The sequence below is a fragment of the Geotrypetes seraphini genome, chromosome 6 (genome assembly GCF_902459505.1).
Source record: "Geotrypetes seraphini chromosome 6, aGeoSer1.1, whole genome shotgun sequence".
In the NCBI taxonomy this organism is placed as follows: Eukaryota; Metazoa; Chordata; class Amphibia; order Gymnophiona; family Dermophiidae; genus Geotrypetes; species Geotrypetes seraphini.
In genome coordinates this window covers 187,646,858-187,665,160 of record NC_047089.1, presented here as the reverse complement: position 1 = coordinate 187,665,160, position 18,303 = coordinate 187,646,858, and the positions used below count along the sequence as shown (strand labels likewise).

At 43.2% G+C, this 18,303-nt stretch overlaps 2 protein-coding genes across 7 annotated transcripts in view; one reads left to right on the top strand and one right to left on the bottom strand.

Moving 5' to 3' along the window:
- GCK (glucokinase) overlaps positions 1-8,491 on the bottom strand; it is a 110,685-nt gene extending 102,194 nt beyond the window's left edge. Inside the window, exon 1 of one of the 5 annotated variants that reach the window (XM_033948271.1) lies at positions 8,340-8,491. The gene's annotated coding sequence lies outside the window, so the exon portion shown is untranslated. The other 4 variants (XM_033948266.1, XM_033948272.1, XM_033948268.1 and 1 more) reach the window with 4 other exon arrangements.
- Positions 8,492-8,511: 20 nt separating this feature from the next.
- YKT6 (YKT6 v-SNARE homolog) overlaps positions 8,512-18,303 on the top strand; it is a 46,918-nt gene continuing 37,126 nt past the window's right edge. The window contains exons 1-2 of one of the 2 annotated variants that reach the window (XM_033948274.1): positions 8,512-8,654; positions 11,876-12,016. In XM_033948274.1, coding sequence (XP_033804165.1) covers positions 11,913-12,016 — 104 coding nt within the window. In that variant the 5' untranslated portion in view covers positions 8,512-8,654; positions 11,876-11,912. The other variant, XM_033948276.1, reaches the window with a different exon arrangement.

Below are 18,303 nucleotides of genomic sequence, written 5' to 3'. Positions count from 1 at the left end.
AGATGGCAAGAATAGGAACACAGAAAAAGGGAATACTCAAAATGGTGGGAGGATAGGGACACAGGGGGAAATTAGATGGTAGACATGGAGAGATAAGAAATGACAAATGGACAAAGAAACCCTGGCAAGAAAGATAGAGAAGAAAGCAGAAACCAGAGCTAGAACAAACATAATTAGAAAAATAAAATGACCAGACAACAAAGGTAGAAAAAGAAATGTTATTTTCTGTTTATTGATTAGAATATCTGTTTTTGGAATGTACATCTGCCAGAACTGATGGGCTGGGGTCTACAAGAAAAACCTTCTTCATTCTCCCCTCCCTTAGCTTCTCTGGAATTATGAACTGTGGCTACCTTCATAACCTAATATAGCCCTTAACACCAGTCACTAGTGATTGCTATTAAGAAATGATCATCTCTAGAGGTGTAAGTAATATCTCTCTACTACTAATAATCATTTCTATAGTCCTACTAGATATATGTAGCGCTTTACATCAAACACAGAAGAGACTGTCCATGCTCAAAAAAGCTTACAATCTAGTCAAGACAGACAAACTGGATAAGAAGGTCCTTCAATACACTGTTTTCAGGTGGGATAATTATAGAAGGAATGATAAGACAGATATTGGTGCTTAGAAGGTGGGTTAGAGTTTGAAATTGAAAACATCTTCAAAGAAGTGGACTTTGTATCTGGATCTGAACACTGCCAGATTTGGAGCCTGACATATTGAATCAAACAATTTGTTCCAGACATACAGTGCAGTAAGATAGAAGGGTGGATTATTCCCAGCCAGCCTGGGGTGATGGGATTGAGTTGTACATTTTAGGCATATAAGGTTCAACTGTTGTGGGCAGGAATAGCCTGCTACCTGAATGAGCCATTAAGGTAGCCTCTTTAAATCTAAATGGAAGTTGTTATTTAATGTCTCTACTGCCTGTTAAGGCCAAACTCACAAGGATGTTCAGAAGGCATTTATATTGACCTAGGAAATGATTTTCATAAACTTGAGGGGTCTAGGGCATAAACTGGGGAGGCAGCCTCAAAACCCACTTGCAGGCTATATCTTTCATCTTGAGGCAGGCTTAGGGGTCCCCTATGGCAGTGTTTCTCAACATGTGGTATGCGTACCCTTGGAGGTATGCGGCATGGCCGCCATGGAGAATATTCCCTGCCGGCTTGTCTGTCAAAACAGCGTTGCTGCTGCTACTACTGCCTCCGGGGATCCCTCTCCTTAATGCCCACCCCACCCACTGAAGCCACTGCTGGGGATACCTGCCCGCCCCCTCTCCAAAAGCTAACCCATGGGGCTTCCTTCTGATGTCAGAGCTGACTTCAGAGGAAAGCCTTCCAGGTTATTGGGGGGGGGGGGGAGAGGTTCCCAGTTACATCCTTGCTGCACTCGCTCCTTCTGCCTTCAGTGGTTTGTTGGGGGGACACGCAGCCTGCAGCGGTTCACACGCTGCATGAAGCTGACCCGGAAACCTTCTCGCTGACGGCAGACGGAAGGCTTGTGGGTCAGCCACGTGCAGCATGTGACTCGCACTGCCTGCGCATCCCCCAACTGAGCCACTGAAGGCAGATGGAGTGAGTGCAGCTCAAACAAGTAAGGGAACACAATCTTTCTGAGATAAAGGGAGAAAGGAAGGGGGGAGGAGTATTCCGGGGCATGATTCTGGGACGATGGCTGGAAGGCAGGGAGGGGAGGGAGAACAAACTCGACTCAGAAGGAAGGAAGGTGGCATGAAATTGGGACACAGAAGGGAGGACGGGGGCACTAACTTGGGACATAGGAGGGAAGGAATAGAAAGGAAGAATTGATGGGCATGAGTATGTGAGAAATGGTGCACATGGGGAAAGGAAAATTGGGCATAGAGAGGAGTGAGGTAGAGATGCATGGGGACTAGAAAGATGAGAGGGAGAAATGCAGGATATGGTGGAGAGGGCAGATTGAATGGGATGCAAGGGGGAGGAATGTTGGACATAGTGATGGAGGGAGAAATGTGGCATTGTGCGCGAAGCCTTAGAGCATAAAGGCTAGTCTCCTGAGGTTATTGCCATGCTCCTGAGGGCTAAGAAGCAGTCCAAATTAGCAGCTTATGCGAAGGCCTGGAAGTGTTTAAGGACCTGGTGAAAGCAACATTGCTCGGACCCGGTGACTACACCAGTTTCAGTGTGAAGAAAGGCCTGGCAGTTGGCTCTCTTAAGATACAGAAAGCCGGACTTTCCTGCTTCATAGCACAGTTAAACAAGCACATTTTGGCGTCCCATCTGGATGTATCCAGATTTTTGAAGGAAGCCTTGCATCTTTGCCTTCCAGTGTGACAGTCTTTCTTGATCCTGCGGGCACTTACAAAGCCCCATATGAACCTTTGGAGGAGGCATACTTGATTGATATGACAGTTTTCTTCTTAGCTGTGAATTCAACGAGAAGGGTGTCAAAGCAGCAGGCTCTGTGCTGCAAGGAACCCTTTCTTCACATCTCAGAGGCTAGTGTCTCGACTCAAATGGTCCCTTTCTTTCTACTGGGAGTGCTTTGGCAGCTACAGTATGTCCAGCAATATCTGGACAGTGGCTCTGACCTTGGTCACTTAGTCTGGGCATCCTGTTATCACTGCTGTATGACTTCATATGCCAAACACCCTAAAAAGCCATAAACCATTTATAATGAGCAAGGAGCTCTGCTCATGTGGGTGTAACAAGATGAAAGAACTTGGTACCAAACCATGGACTCTCTGTCTCTGAACCAAGCTATGGGAACCAGACAGCTGGATTGTTGAAAGGCCATCTCTTTGCCAACTTTTCATCTTACAAGGACACCAACTCGAATATGCATAGAATTGTAAAACCTCTAATTAGTAGATGCAAGTCTCCGTGCTGAAAGATGAGAGTTCAGCAACAGTTCTCTGTTTCTGTAAGGCCCCCCTTTTACTGGGGTGTGGGGTGTGGAGGTGAGAGAGAGGCGTGGACGATAGGTAAGAGTTAGCTGTACATTATTTTTATGTACCAATAGGGAAGTACATAACTAGAATTCGGGGATGGCCTTTTTTGGAACAAAGGAAAAATTTCTCTGTATAAAAAACACGTGCATTCTAAGAAAAGCCAGAGAAAGATTCTCTTATTTATGCTACGGGGAACTGCTAGCCCCCTGCTAAGCATATGAGTGCAAATTCTTCTCTCCATTGTATATTCTGAACTGACAATACTTTATATATTTTTGTGCTATGCCTTAGCTGCTGTAATATTGTAACTTTTTATACTACCAATAAACAAATATTGTCTGTTTTGGAAGATACAATGCCGTCTTGTAGTTATTCCAATGAGGTCAGCAAAGCAGCCTTTTTATCTCAATAAAAAAAAGGGCAGCTTACTGAGGGTCGCCTTAGTCCCTCCTCGAGGGCTGCAATCCAGTCAGGTTTTCAGGATTTCCTCAATGAATATGCATGAGATCTATTAGCATACAATGAAAGCAGTGCATGCAAATAGATGTCATGCATATTCATTGTGGAAATCCTGAAAATCCGACTGGATTGCGGCCCTCGAGGAGGGACTTTGACACCCCTACCTTAGATGATGAATCACTGGATCACTGCCAGATCAACAACATCCAGCGCACAGAGATAGAAAATGCCAATAGTTTGCTCACCACTCTGAATAAGTCACACAGGGCATCAGCCACATAGTCCATGACAGAACCCAAAAAGGAAAGATCCTGAAGCACCTTAATGTCAGGATGATGGTGCAGCTTGGAGCGACAAGCTCTAGGGTCAAAGGATGTTGCTGTGGCCCCTTTCAAACCTGAGGCCACAGAATCAAAAAGCTTTTTCAGCACAAAATCAATCCTGCAGTCTTGTGTGTCCTTCTTATTTATTTATTCATTTATTTAGTCCATCCTCCCAAAGGAGCTCAGAATGGGTTACAAGATTACATTCAAAGTATAAGTAAGACAAACTTAGTGTACATAGAGGTATAAATTTCAGCTTTTACAGTATAGTCATAGCATACAGATTTAGAGATATAGACAGTGGACATAGGGTGTTTTAAAATTTGCCGTATTTTCCGAGAAGACATAGGGCTCCTTTTATGAAGGTGCGCTAGCGGTTTTAGCGCGTGCTACATGCTAACGTCTCCATAGAGCTGGCGTTACTATTTTTTGCGTAGTGCGGGGGTTAGCGTGGTGGTTTAAATTACATTATTTCCCGTATGGACATAGCCTAACATAGGTAAAATAGCTTTGTAGGTTTGTGCGTCATTGAAGTGTGATGGTTTTTTGCCCTCACTGGGTAGAGAAGTACGCTTGGTGACCTGCACCAGCAAGGAATCTGTCTTTGGAGAATAAAAAAGCTGATTAAAGGCTTCCGACATCAGACAGAGCTTGGACATGGTTTTGGCAACTCTGATGACCCTCCGGTGCCTCCCAGTGATCTATGAGCATTTTCATAATGTCTGGATAGTCAGAAACGGAGAAAGACTGCAGCTTCGCGTTATTCATGAGAAGTGTGCTGCTGAGGACTGGTTAAGACTCCAATTTTAGCTCCTGAAGTGATTCTAAAATAATCCCTACCAATGCAGAAGATTTAAATAGTCTCTGCACCGTGGGATCCTCACTATGATCAGGTATCCCCCAGATCTGGATCCTGGAGATTCGTGACTGAAGCCAAATCCCCTAGTGTGGCGGTGCCTGCCTGAGTAGTCAAAGGCATGGTCACATCATCTGGATCATCTGAATTGTCCGTCAGTGGATCATTCCTCAACTTCGGATGGTCCCTCTGCTTGAGACCCATGTCCTGGGAAGGACAAACCCCCAAAACCAACAGAGATGCCACTGTAGGCAGACCTGGCAAATTTTTCTTGGCCAGATAAGCCTTAACAAGCATGTTAATGACCTCTGGTGCAGGGGGGGGGGAACCCTAGTCCTGAGGGATGGCTGCCTCCTGCGAGTCTTTCTTAGAGCTCCTGGAAGATTTGCGTGCTTTAGACGCAAAATCGCAACTGTGTTTGCTGGGGACACACTTGCGGTGTCCCCTGGGTCCATTTTCATCTTTTTAAACCGGCCTCGGATGGACTGAGTGTTAGAACCCCCTGTGGGAGCAGAAGGGGCTAAAGCTACTTCAACCCCCTCATGTACCACGTGGAACATGGATGCTCACCTGTCAGCCATCTGCCACAAACAGGACATGAATCCAAAGTATCTTGCACTGAGGAATCTAGCAGTGTTTTCTTGCAAAAACAAAGCTTGTAGAGGTAGGGAAAAAAAAGCTTTAAATTCAGATCTGGAAAATCCAAGATGGCCACCATGGGAGCAATTTTACTAATAAAACTGCCCGTGAAAACTACAACGACCCCTAAAATATGGCAATTTTAAGATTTTTAGGGTGGGGAGACCTAGGGCTAACTCCGAAACCCCTTAAAATATCAATTTGGAGACCCCACAAAATCAATTTCATAGGCTGTCAGCCTGTTGCTACACACTATGCCATGCTGTGTGCTGGGAGCTGCAAGATGGAAGCTGAAGCAGCTTACAGGGAGATCCTCTGCCTCAACAAGCCTTGGAACTTAGACTGCTGGTCTTCTGACTGCCTCTTGGGCCCACTATTCAAGCTGGAGACCTCCATCTCACCCGAAAATGCCGCACATGTGAACGGGTGGAGGAATGCAGTCGATCCTGATCCTGGATACACCACTACACAGCAACGCAGTCTGTGCTGAAACCCATTAGCGGACGAACCTAGGGTGAGCAACGCTCCTAAGGGAATGGTCCCTGAGCTCCAATCTGTGAATGCAAGCTGTCCAGGTAACATAGAAACAGAGTATGATGGTAGAAAAGGGCCATCGGTCCAACAAGTCTGCCCACTCGAAGAACCCTTCTCCCTAAGCAATTCCTTGAAGTGAACCCACATGTTTATCCCATTTTTTCTTAAAATCGAGCACGTTGCTGGCCTCAACTACCTGAAGTGGAAGATCATTCCAACGATCAACCACCCTTTCGGTGAAGAAATACTTCCTAATGTCACCATGAAATCTCCCACCCTTGATTTTTAAAGGATGCCCTCTTGTTGCTGTAGGTTCTGTAAAGAAAAGGATGTCTTCTTCCACCTCAATACCAGAGCAGCCAACCCATTGGAAGCATACTTTGCTGGTAAAGTCTGCAATTTCCAGCAACCAGAACTGTCCCTGTGGGAAACCTCTGCAGCACAAACAAGCAAAGCCATGAAAATACTGAAGATAGAGAAAAAGCAAACATGAGCATGGCGACACCAGAAAGTATTTCTTCACAGAGAATGTGGTTGATCATTGGAACAAGCTTTCAGTGCAGGTGATCGAGGCAGACAGCGTGCCAGACTTTAAGAATAAATGGGATACCCATGTGGGATCCCTACGAGGGTCAAGATAAGGAAATTAGGTCATTAGGGCATAGACAGGGGGTGGGTAAGAGAGTGGGCAGACTTGATGGGCTGAGCCCTTTTCTGCCGTCATCTTCTATGTTTCTATGAGCAGATAAGACTAGCTTGTATGAAGACAACTGAAGTGAGAAGGCAGTCCTAAGGTAAATGTAAATGAAGCTTCCTACAAAAGATGGGATTGACTACCTACTTGTCAAGGAATAGAATAGGATTGTACAAGAACCACTAATACACTACAGATGTTTAAAGAAACTCTCAGGTGCGTGTAGGGTGCCCAGTAAAAACTAGTAGGGAAGAGACCTTCACACCAGTTCAGTTTAAAATTAACAAGTTTTATTACACACAAAAGTATTTCAGAATTCTACTCTGGTGAATCTCAGTTTAAAGAGGAGTGTGTGGCGTAGTGGTTAGAGCTACAGCCTCAGCACCCTTAGGTTGTGGGTTCAAAACCACACTATTCCTTGTGATTCTGGGCAAGTCACTTAATTCCCCCATTACCCCAGGTACATTAGATAGATTGTATGCCCACAAGGACAGATAACGAAAACCACTTGAGTACCTGAATGTAAACCACTAGACTATAAATGGTATATAAATGCTAAAAAATAAATAAACAAAGTGCATTCAGCAAAATTTAAAACCATTTAAAACTTGACCAGGATCAGTTAAGGGAGTGGGGGACTTGTATACTGCCTTTTTGTGGCTTTGGCATTCAAAGCTGACATTCAAAGTGGTGGGCACTGGAGGATTAAGTGACTTGCTCAGGGTCACAAGGAGCTGCACAGGAGCCGCACTGGGATTTGATCTCATGGCCTCTGGGTGCAGAGGCAGCAGCTGAGCCACACCTTCCCACACAGTTAAAGTGCATTTATTAAATATTCTAATTAAAAACACATTAAAATCACTTAAAATTTTCTTTAACGACTCAGCTAATGGATAAAGTGCTCAAATAATTATCTTTTCTTTTCAGTTTCTACCCAGTAGCATATCACTATAGAGAAACCTATCAGATAAGTTCCCACTTAAGTACTCCTTCCTCTCTGTCAATTACTGATTTTCATAAGCTCTAAGTTACTTTATGTAAACTATTGTTTTGTTCCTCCCCAGTTGCATAAACTTTCAGCAGGAGACCCCTGAATACATGTTTCCTTTTCTCTGTGATTTCCTAAATTTTTCACTAAACTACCCACCATGAGTTGCCAGTTTTGTCACTCTCACCCAAGCAATTCTGGCTGAAATCAAACAGCAATCCTTTCATCCTTAATAGTCACCATAATAGTCATCCAAACTAAGGGGGTCTTGCAATGCCAAGTACTCACTATCTCCTTGAAATTCACTTTCATAATTTCCTGCTCTGCTCCCCAACACTCTCCTATACTCACCAAGTCCCAGTCATCCTCCGCTGTTTCCCTACCCCAGGTCCCGTTATCTTCTGCTATGTTCCCCTTCTTTCTCCTCACATTCCCATCCATCTTCTACTTTGTTCCCTTATTCCCTACCAGTCCCATCCATCTGTTCTGTTACCCTTCAGCCCTCCCCCAATCATCATCTTTATTTCCCTTATCCCCACCCTCCACATTCCCTCCAACTCTTCTTTCTAGGATCGTTTGCCCATTTGATATTTCTTCTCTCTCCATGCCCACTCTCATTCCAACACCTCCCCTTTCTCTTCCTCTTCTCCTGTACTCACACCCTAGAACCAGCATCTTTCACTCCCCTGTCCCCCCCCCCTCCCCTCCCCATGTTATAGCATCTCTCCCTCTCTATCCCTTGGCCTCCTCGCCAGAGTAAAGTATATCTCTCAACTGAATTGGTTGTACCTTCAATTCCACGATCCTTTAACCCTTTCTCTCTCACGCCCTTTCCGGGTGCAAGCGTCTGTTACTCTTTCCCACCTCCGTTCACCTCCCTCCACCCCAGCTTCTGTCTTTCTCTCACCCCCATTTCCCTGTGGGTCCAGCGATATGGCATCAATCTCAGTGGCGGAGCCTTACTGCCTTCTCTTTCTCTTTCTTTCCCTAATCCACGGGTTGCAGCACCTCGTGTCAGCGTCAATTACGTCATCACGCTGCCTTCGGCCGGCCCCCGAAAGCTTCCCCTTTATGGCGTCTCTCGCCTCTGCAGGAACGGGAAGTTGTAGCAAAGGGAAAGCTTCCGGGGCCGGCCGAAGGTAGAGTGATGTCACTGACGCTGCCACGACCCACCGGAAGATTGGCGGAGTGCAGCGTTGTGGGGCGCGGGAGGGAGAAAGAGGTACTGGATCCCGCTGGAAGGGAGGTGGGATACCGGACGTTCTGGAACTGCCACCCCGTAGCAACACCTATGGAAGGGGGAGGAAACAGGACTTTCGGGCTTGGTCGCCCAAGAGTATAAGTGGAAGAAGGGGATATAATGGGTGTTGATGAGAGAGGGAACAGTCTCCGTGGGCGCAAGACAGCGAGGAGCGGAGTATGGAGGGAGGTGCCTGGGCTTGGCTAATGTGTTTGAACGTATAGCATAGCAATGTATTAATTTTTTTTAACTTGCCGTTAGCCCCAGTTGAATTAGGAACTACCACCTGTAGCACACTAAAAACTAGATAAGAAATTTCTGCTTTCCTCACTGATAATAATTACAGAGAAGGGTGAATAAGATTGCAGTTGATTAACATACCAGACATATTGTATAATCAATCACAGCATTAATCTATGGGAAATGCCACATTTTGATTAGATTGTTTTGGTAGGATTTTTATGCTTTCTCATTTATTTGCCAGAGCTTGAATCTCGGCTTGTAATAACATTTCCATACACAACTTTGCTAGAGTGACGTTCATCTATTATAGTTTATATGGTTTCTCTTTCACTTCAGTTACTTCAGCCTATTGTCCGTGACCACGATTTTTTTTTTTTTTTAAAAGCACTATGAATTATAGATCTTTTTTCCCCCAAACTGACATTATACCATATGCCTGTTATACACTATGAGATTTGCACCTGAGAATTTTCATTAGCTGCATATTCTCTTGCAGGTCCTTTTATCATTAGGGGATCACTTGAAATTCATCAGTTGTTAAAAGGTCTGTCTGTTTGTAGTTTTGGGGTGAAGTCTGTCACAGCCATATAATTCATAGAAACTGACGGCAGAAAAGGGCCACGGTCTATCTAGTCTGCCCAAACTAATGACCCACCCCTTCCTTCCTCTATGAATAGAACCTACGTGCCAATCCCATTTTGTCTTAATCTGGCACGCTGCTTGCCTCAATTACCTGTAGCGGAAGATTGTTCCAGCGATCAACCACCCTTTAGGTGAAGAAATATTTTCTGGTATCTCCATGAAATTTCCCACCCCTGAGTTTCAATGGATGCCCTCTTGTTGCCGTGGGACCCTTGAGAAAGAAGATATCTTCCTCCACTTTGATACGGCCTGTGACATATTTGAATGTCTCTATCATGTCTCCCCTCTCTCTGCGTTCCTCAAGTGAGTATAGCTGCAGTTTATCCAGCCGTTCCTCATACGGGAGATCCCTGATTCCTGAGACCATCCGGGTGGCAATACGCTGAACCGACTCAACTCTCAGCACATCTTTGTGGTAATGTGGCCTCCAGAATTGTACACAGTATTCCAGATGTGGTCTCACCATGGATCTGTACAACGGCATTATGACCTCGGGCTTACGGCTGACAAAACTTCTACGGATACAGCTGATGATTTGTCTAGCCTTGGACGAAGCTTTCTCCATTTGGTTGGCCGTCTTCATGTCTTCACTAATGATTACCCCCAAGTCCCATTCTGCTACAGTCCTTGCTAGGGTCTCACCATCAAGGGTGTAAGACCTGCATGAATTTCTGCTGCCAAGGTGCATGACCTTGCATTTTCTGGCATTGAAACTTAGTTATACAAAATAATAAAGACCAACATAAGAACATAAGAAAAGCCTTCACCGGATCAGACCGAGGTCCATCCAGTCCGGTGATCCGCACACGCGGAGGCCCCTTTAGGTACTGCAGAATGGAGACCCAGATATGCCATAGCCCTCAATATGATTTGCAAGAAGGTGTGCATCCAACTTGCGCTTGAATCCCAGAACAGTAATCTCTGTCACAACATCCTCCGGGAGAGCATTCCAAATTCCCACCACGCGCTGTGTAAAAAAAGTACTTCCTGATATCCGTCCTGAACCTGCTGCCACTCAGTTTCAGTCTATGACCTCTTGTCCATGTCACATCTGAAAAAGTTAGTAATGCTGCTTCTTGGTCTATTATATCAAATCCTTTTATTATTTTAAAAGTCTCTATTAAATCCCCTCTCAGTCTTCTCTGCTCGAGGGTAAATAGTCCCAATTTCCTAAGGCGTTCTTTGTAGCTCAAATTCTTCACTCCCTTGACAAGTTTCGTGGCTCGCCTCTGTACCCTCTCCAGCAGAATTATGTCTTTCTTGAGGTATGGAGACCAGTGTTGTACACAGTATTCCAATTGCGGCCTGACCATTGCTCTATAAAGTGGCATTATTACTTCTTCCGATCTACTCGTGATCCCCTTCTTAATCATACCCAACATCCTATTAGCTTTCTTCGCCGCTGCCGCGCATTGAGCCGAAGGCTTTAGGGTTCTGTCAATCAGTACCCCCAAATCCCTTTCTTGTTCGCAATTTGCTAATGTCGCCCCCAACATCTTATACTCCCACTTTTGTGAAAAAGTGCATATACAATACACTATCCAACTTAACTCTCTACTACTGGAAAAAGCCTCAGTCACGGAGCCTAAGCAAGTCGTATTCACTGACTAGAAAAGTCCGCGTAGTTGTCCAGCTCCTTTGCTCCAATCATTGGCCTTATTCCAGTCTTTCCTTATTCTAAATTATTTAATTCAATCCCTTATATTTAATCTCTTTATTTCCTTTTTTCTTTTTATCTTTTTAATTATAACAATAGCTTATTCTAAAATGGTATCTATCTAAAACTTCTTATCTCTTGTAATATTGTTCATTTAATGCACTAATTCAGCGTAATGAGACTTTGTTTAAACATTTTTAGCATTTATAGTAATTTCATTTGTATATTTCAGTAAAATTACTTAGCTTTGCATTAGCACTCATATTATGTGCACTCAGCGCTGTGTTTCAAATCATGCCACACACATTAGAATGCTGAGAAGGTATTACCTGTCAGTGACTTTGATAAAAAGCTGGAGTTCAAAGAAGAGCCTGTTTGCTGAACAGATGTTCAGAAGTTCCTATGTTTTATAACACAAGCCTTATAGAAATAAGTAATTTGATCTGTGAACTTTTTAAAAATTATTTAAGACACTATCTTTCATTGACATCCTGACAAAAGCTAGCTCCAATATGACAGAAATAATTTGCTATTTCAACCATAAGATTACAGTGATAACTAATTTGCTAGAATTTTGTTATTCTGATTAACACTAACATGCATTGTTGTAGTGAGAACTTACTTTATTTCAACACAGTTTAATTCTTACATTTTTTTCCAGGAGGTTGCAAAGGAAAAAGTTTGAAGGAGAGGGCAGAATGAAGCTGTATAGTTTAAGTGTCCTTCACAAGGGGGACGTTAAGGTCCGCTTGTTGAAAGCTTCATATGAGATGTCCTCATTCAGCTACTTCCAGAGATCAAGGTATGTTTCTTTGTTTTAATTGTTACTGCTATTATTTTCTCTCCAATATTGTGCTTTTAAAGGGCTTGAGAAATAGACTAATACCCCATCTTTCATGTCTCTCCCTTTTTGTGAGTGCATAAATCCATCCCATCCCCCACACAACTGCTTCTCTTTTTCAGCTACTTGTACTACACAGTCCAATTCATTTACACTGTGGGCCTGATTCTGGAAATTGCGCTTGCAAAACGGGTGCCTACCGCATGTCAATCACCGTTAGGCGCTGTGTCCAGAATCATGCCTATTTTTAGTACAGACACCTTTAAATGTAGGCCAGCATTTTACAGGCCTGTTTAAGGCATCTGACTCATGCCTACGAATGCCAAAGGCCACTTCTGGCATAAGTGTTGCACACCACATTGATAAAAAAAAAAAAGTGCATCCCTATTGGTCTGTTAGATGGCATTAGGACGCCTACTGCTGCCTCCAGTCAGGATGCCATTTTTAGAATCAGGCCCTGTATTTAAAGTTTCACTTGGAACATTAACTGTTATTTACACTGAGAATTTTTTTCCTCTAAAGAGGAATCGGTGATTCTCAAGTGCACTACCAGTTACCTTAATGTAGCCAAAATTTGCTTATCTCTAGCAGTATTCCCTCTAAGCTGCATGCATGCACGCACATTGCCATCACCGAGCAAATGTTTTTGTGCAGGCCAGACTTATAACACCACTTCTTCATCCAGTTCTGGGTAACATATTATAGACCTCTTGCTGTAAGAGGAAATTGATTGCATAGAGGGCAGGGCAATGCTAGTTACACCGCTCCACTGTCCCAGCCAGGCCCGGGAACTCGGAGACCAGCAAATGTCATACTTGTCCCGGTCAATTCATTTTATACTTCCAGATCATTCCAAGAGCACATGTTCAGTTTGTTGCAAGGGGTACTCACACTGAAGAGAAGCCATTTGTATCACTTCACTACAGCCAAACCCAGAATTAGGAGATCATGCTTGTTCCATGCAATTCATTACAGACCTCTGGATCATTAGAAGAGCATACTTTCAGCTTGCTGCAAGTAAAACCGTTCAAAATGTTAAAACACAAACCTGAGGATGATAAGTTTGGTGCTCTGAGTATATAAGTGTGCAACTTTTAAGAAGGAATTATTGATCATACATGGATTTCTAAAATGTCACGTGAGTCATCAAACGTGCATGAACACTGTGATAAAGCTTAGTATTTTGAACAGAGAACTTCTGAGTTTTGGGTCTAATATCCACACTTTTGTCATCTCTTGCCTAGATTACCGCAGCTTGCTTCTCATAGATCTTCCACTAAGTCATCTCTCTCCCCTTCACTCTGTTCAGAATTCTGATGCAAGCCTCATATTCCGCCAGAGTCTTTATCCTCATGTTACCCCTCTCCTCAAGTCACTTCATGGGCTCCCTGTCCACTACCACATACAGTTCAAACTCCTCTTACTGACCTACAAGTAGCTCTGCAGCTCCACTCTGCAGCTCCACAATATCTCTTCCCTCTTCCTATACTCTGCCCTGGGAACTCCGCTCATCAGGCAAGTCTCTCTTGACTGTACCCTTCTTCTCTACTGCCAGCTTTCGACTCTGTTCCTTCTGTCTTGTTGTGCTTTATGCCTGGAACAACTTGCCTGACTTGGTATGTCAGGCTCTGTCTCTGACATTATTCAAATCCAGGCTAAAAGCCCATTTTTTTCACAGCTGCATTTAAATCCTAACCCTACCAACTTGTAAACCATCATATTTGTTTGCCATTCTCTCTGTAGTCCTCTATACCTTTGTATTTCCCCACATGAGCAACATATATTGATTCACCATTTTTGTCCAATGTGTCTGTCATAATTAGATTGTAAGCTCTTTCAAGCACAAACCATCTCTTGCATATTTAATATACAGTGCTGTGTGCGTCTGGTAGTGCTGTAGAAATAATAAATAGTAGAATGGTGGTTTTGTCAATAAATGTTTTCAGAATAACAGGAAAGAATTTATGCTATGGAGCAAATGAACTGTTGAGTTAAAGGTTTAAACCAAAAAATATCGTCTTAGCTGCCAAGCTAAATTCATCCATGATGTCTGTGCAGGAAATTCATGAGTGCCTACAGAAATATACAAAAATTCCAGCATATGGTGAGGAAGTGATATCACCCTGGAACAAGGCTGCTTAGAGCAAATGCTCTATCGGGGTGTTTGAGAAAAGTAATAATAACAGTTTATATACTGCAATACCGTTAAGTGCAATTAAAACTGCTTCCTACATTGTGCTGAACTGTTTCCAGCTCGCCCCTACATCCTTACAGTATGGCGACTTGAAAAAAGTTGGAAAAGTATAAATATACGGGGGGAGACAAGCGAGAAACAGTGCAAAGAGGTGACTGGCAGAGCCTCGGAAAAAAGAAAGATGGTGCAGGGACAGTCAGAATCGGAGGATGAAGAGGCCCAGCGCCAGTCTGTTGGTTTGTTTTAGATGAAGGAGTGTTGTGAATGTGATTGGAGGGAGATGGAAACTTTGTCTGTTGGGATGGATGGATATGTTTGAGGGTACGGTTGAGGATGTTAGAGGAGGTATTTGTATGAGGTGTGATTGCTATGAATGTAAAAGGAGACATAGGTACAACTTTTGATGTATGTGAGTGGAAGATTGGGGGGACCATGGCCTTTAGTGGCAGATGTCACTTCCTCAGGATTGGCTGATCAGGGAAGAGGAAGATCAGCACAAAGTTCTGGGAGGGGGGGAGTTATGGGGGAGAAACCATTTTTGCTGGGGTCTTGGAATGTTAATGGGATGAATAGTCTGGGAAAGCAAAGTATGTTGTTTTGGGAGATTGAGAGGTTGGGCTGGGATGTTAGTTTTTTGCAGGAGACTCATTGCGACCCAGAGATACGGTATTGTTATGTTCTTCTAAATTTTAACAGATCTGGACACATCAGGAGGAGAGAGAGCAGAAAAAAACGGGAGGGCTGGCCATCTTGATAAAGAGGGGTCTGGGTGATGTCTCAAGTAGATGCCTCGCTTTGCGGAGCTTTTTACAGGGAAAACCAGTTCCATTTGTCAATATTTATAGTTCAATACTGGTCAGGATCAGGGTTTTGTTTGGGTTTTTTTTTCTCTCTCTCTTCAACCTGACCTAGATTTTGTGAGCAATTTTAGGGGCGATTTTAATGTTGCTCTGATGCTAGACTTGACCATTCTAAGGTTGGGGAGAGGTTCTGTCTAAACAGCCCTGGAGAACTTTGCTGACTTTAATGCAGACGCTTGGATTAATGGATTGCTGGAGACTATTACATGGCTCACAGAAGAACTATACACGTTACTCCTATGCACAGCAGACATATGGCTGCATAGATGGTATATGGGCTCATAGGAATTTGTGGGGAAAGATAAAGCGGGCTGAAATTGAGGCTATACAGATCTCGAACCACTCCCCAGTGAGGATTACTTTTGAAGGGGTTATAGGTAAAAAAGGTATACATTTCGAGGCTGAATGAGTCCCTCTTGGGTGATCCCTAGGTTATAGACTAAATTCACTCTACAATAGATTCTTATCTCCAGCATAACGACAATAGGACTGTTTTAAATGCAGTTTTATGGGATTCTCTAAAAGTGGTTGTTCGAACTTCGGGGGATATTGATTAAATGGGGAGCTTGGAAAAAAAGGAACAGGGTGCAAAAATCATTGATTTTGAGGGAATGTTTGGTGATATTAGAAAGTGCCCATAAAAGAAACCAGGACCCCCTTGTTTATGAACAACTTAAACAAGTGCACTCTGAATTATATATTCTTCAAATGGAAGATCTAGACTTTAGGAGGGCTAATCTTAAATTGGCACTATATGAGTATATTAATAGGGATAGCACCAAGTTGGCTCAATTTCTCAAAATTAAACAAGCTAGAACATCTATTACTACAATTAGAGAGCCTGAGGGGGTTGAGCATTGCACTGATGCTACCATTGGCCAAACCTTTCTCAAATATTATACAGAAATTTATAGTCTGATAGAACATGTGGGCATTGATTGGTTTTTGCAGCCATTGCAAATTCAGACGATGAGGGAGGAATTGAAAAAGCCTATCTCAGTGGGAGAGATTGTGGGGGTTATACAGAATTTAAAATTGAAGAAAGCCCCAGGACTACAAACAATTTCAGAATCCTTTGGCATCTCTGTTGGCGAGGGTAGTGAATGGGGTGTGTGAGAAGAGACATTTGCCTAAATCCATAGGGGAAGCCGGGATCTCAGTTATTTTAAAGCTGAATAAGGACCCAACGGGTTGTGGGAGTTATAGACCGATATTTCTCTTAAATGTAGATGCCAAGATCATAGCTAAAGTTTTGGCTATTCGGTTGGGCAAGGTGTTGCCCGGATTGATACATTTGGACCAATCTGGCTTTATTCAGAAGTGCCAAGTTGGAGATAATATAAGGCGGACTTTACACCAGTGCTCAACAACATAGGGCCCAGGTTGCCTTGTTAGCTAACAATGCTGAAAAAGCGTTCGATAGGGTTAGTTAGGAATTTTTATGGGCAGTGATGGAATGGTTGGGATTGGATAGGCACTTTAGGGAATGGATCAGAACTTTCAATGCTTGTCTGAGAGCCACTATTCGGATTAATGGTGGATATACAGATTTTTTTCCATAGCTCGCAGAACAAGAGAGGGGTGCCCTCTTTCATCTATGTGTAATTTCAATCAAACTGTTATCCATTAGTATTAGGGCACATCCAAACTTGCGGGGGATTTCTGTGGGTGAAATAGATTATTGAATAGCTTTATTTGCAGATGACATCTTGCTGTATATTAGTGATCCTCGATCTTCTTTCTCCATTTTACTAGAACTCTATAGAAACTATGGTTCCATTTCTGGTTTCCAGGTCAACATGGATAAGTCAGAATTCCTTAGTATTATGTTAGAGAAAAGGGAGGAGCAGAGCTTGGCATGGAGCTTTCCTTTCCGATGAGCCAAGTAGGAGATTAGATACCTGGGAATTTGTTTACCTTGTGATGTATCTAGTCTGTATGACTTGATCTATTCTAAACTGGTGATCCAAATTTCAGTTGATTTACAGCATTGGACTGGTTTATGGCTGTCTTGGTGGAGGAGAATAGCAGCTTTGAAAATTAATGTCTTATCTCGTCTGTTATTCCTGTTCCAGACACTACCTATACCACTCCCGCCATCTATGGTACAGAAATTGCATTCAACATTTAGTAAGTTTATTTGGCAAGGGAAATATCCATGATTAACCCAGAAGGGACTGTATACTATCAGGGAATTGGGAGGTAAAGCTCTCCCAAATTTATTATGATACTATCAAGTGGCTCAGCTACATATGTTATTTGACTGAGAGATTGCTGAAGACAAATTAGGAGTATGTCTGGAACAAATACTTTGTAGGCTCCCCCAAGCTGAGATAGCGAATCTTTTTCTACATCATCTTATTTGGCTTTAGAGCAAGCTTAAGAGGATTTGGGATGGAAGTACATGGGTGTCTACCCTGGTAGCTTTGAGAGAGGAACCCTCATTTGCAGTGGGAAAGAACAGTAGAGAATTTGAGAGATGGGAAAGCTTGGGTTTGGTGATCTTTTGGGATGTATTACTAAATGGGGTCCTGGTTTCTTTTGAGGTGCTACAAAGTGGTTTTGCACTGCCAGATGGGGATTACTTGGCTTATTCACAAATTCAACATTTTATAAAAGTGCAGGAGTGGGACCGAGTCTCCCTTATGACCTCAGAATATCTGGAAAATTTGTGGGTGGCTTTCTGGAAGGTACCTAAACTGATCTCAATAGTGTACCAATATTTGAGAGGGCAGGAACCATATAAATTTGCGTACATGAAGCAGTAGGAATTGGATCTGGGAGGTACCTTTACACTGGAGGAATGGTCTCAAATCTGTATTGAAGCTACCTCCTGTGTTCTGGTGCAGGAGTACGCCTACTAGGTGGTACTATACCCCAGTTTGCTTAAAAAAAGATGTATCCCCAAGTGTTAGATGCTTGTTGGAAGTGTCTCTCCAACTTAGGTACATTTTTGCATGTTTGGATGGTAGTGTCCTGCTATAACTGTGTTTTGGAAAAAAGTGGTTAATTGCTCATCTGAATTGCTACAAGTACCAATTGAATTTACTCCACAGAGCTGTCTATTGGGACTATATAATGTGTGTAGATATAAATGACAAACCAAACTTTTGAGATTAGGTCTAGCTGCGGCAAAATGTTTGATCGCTACTCATTGGTTTTTGACCCAACCACCCAGTCTGAGTGATTGGTAT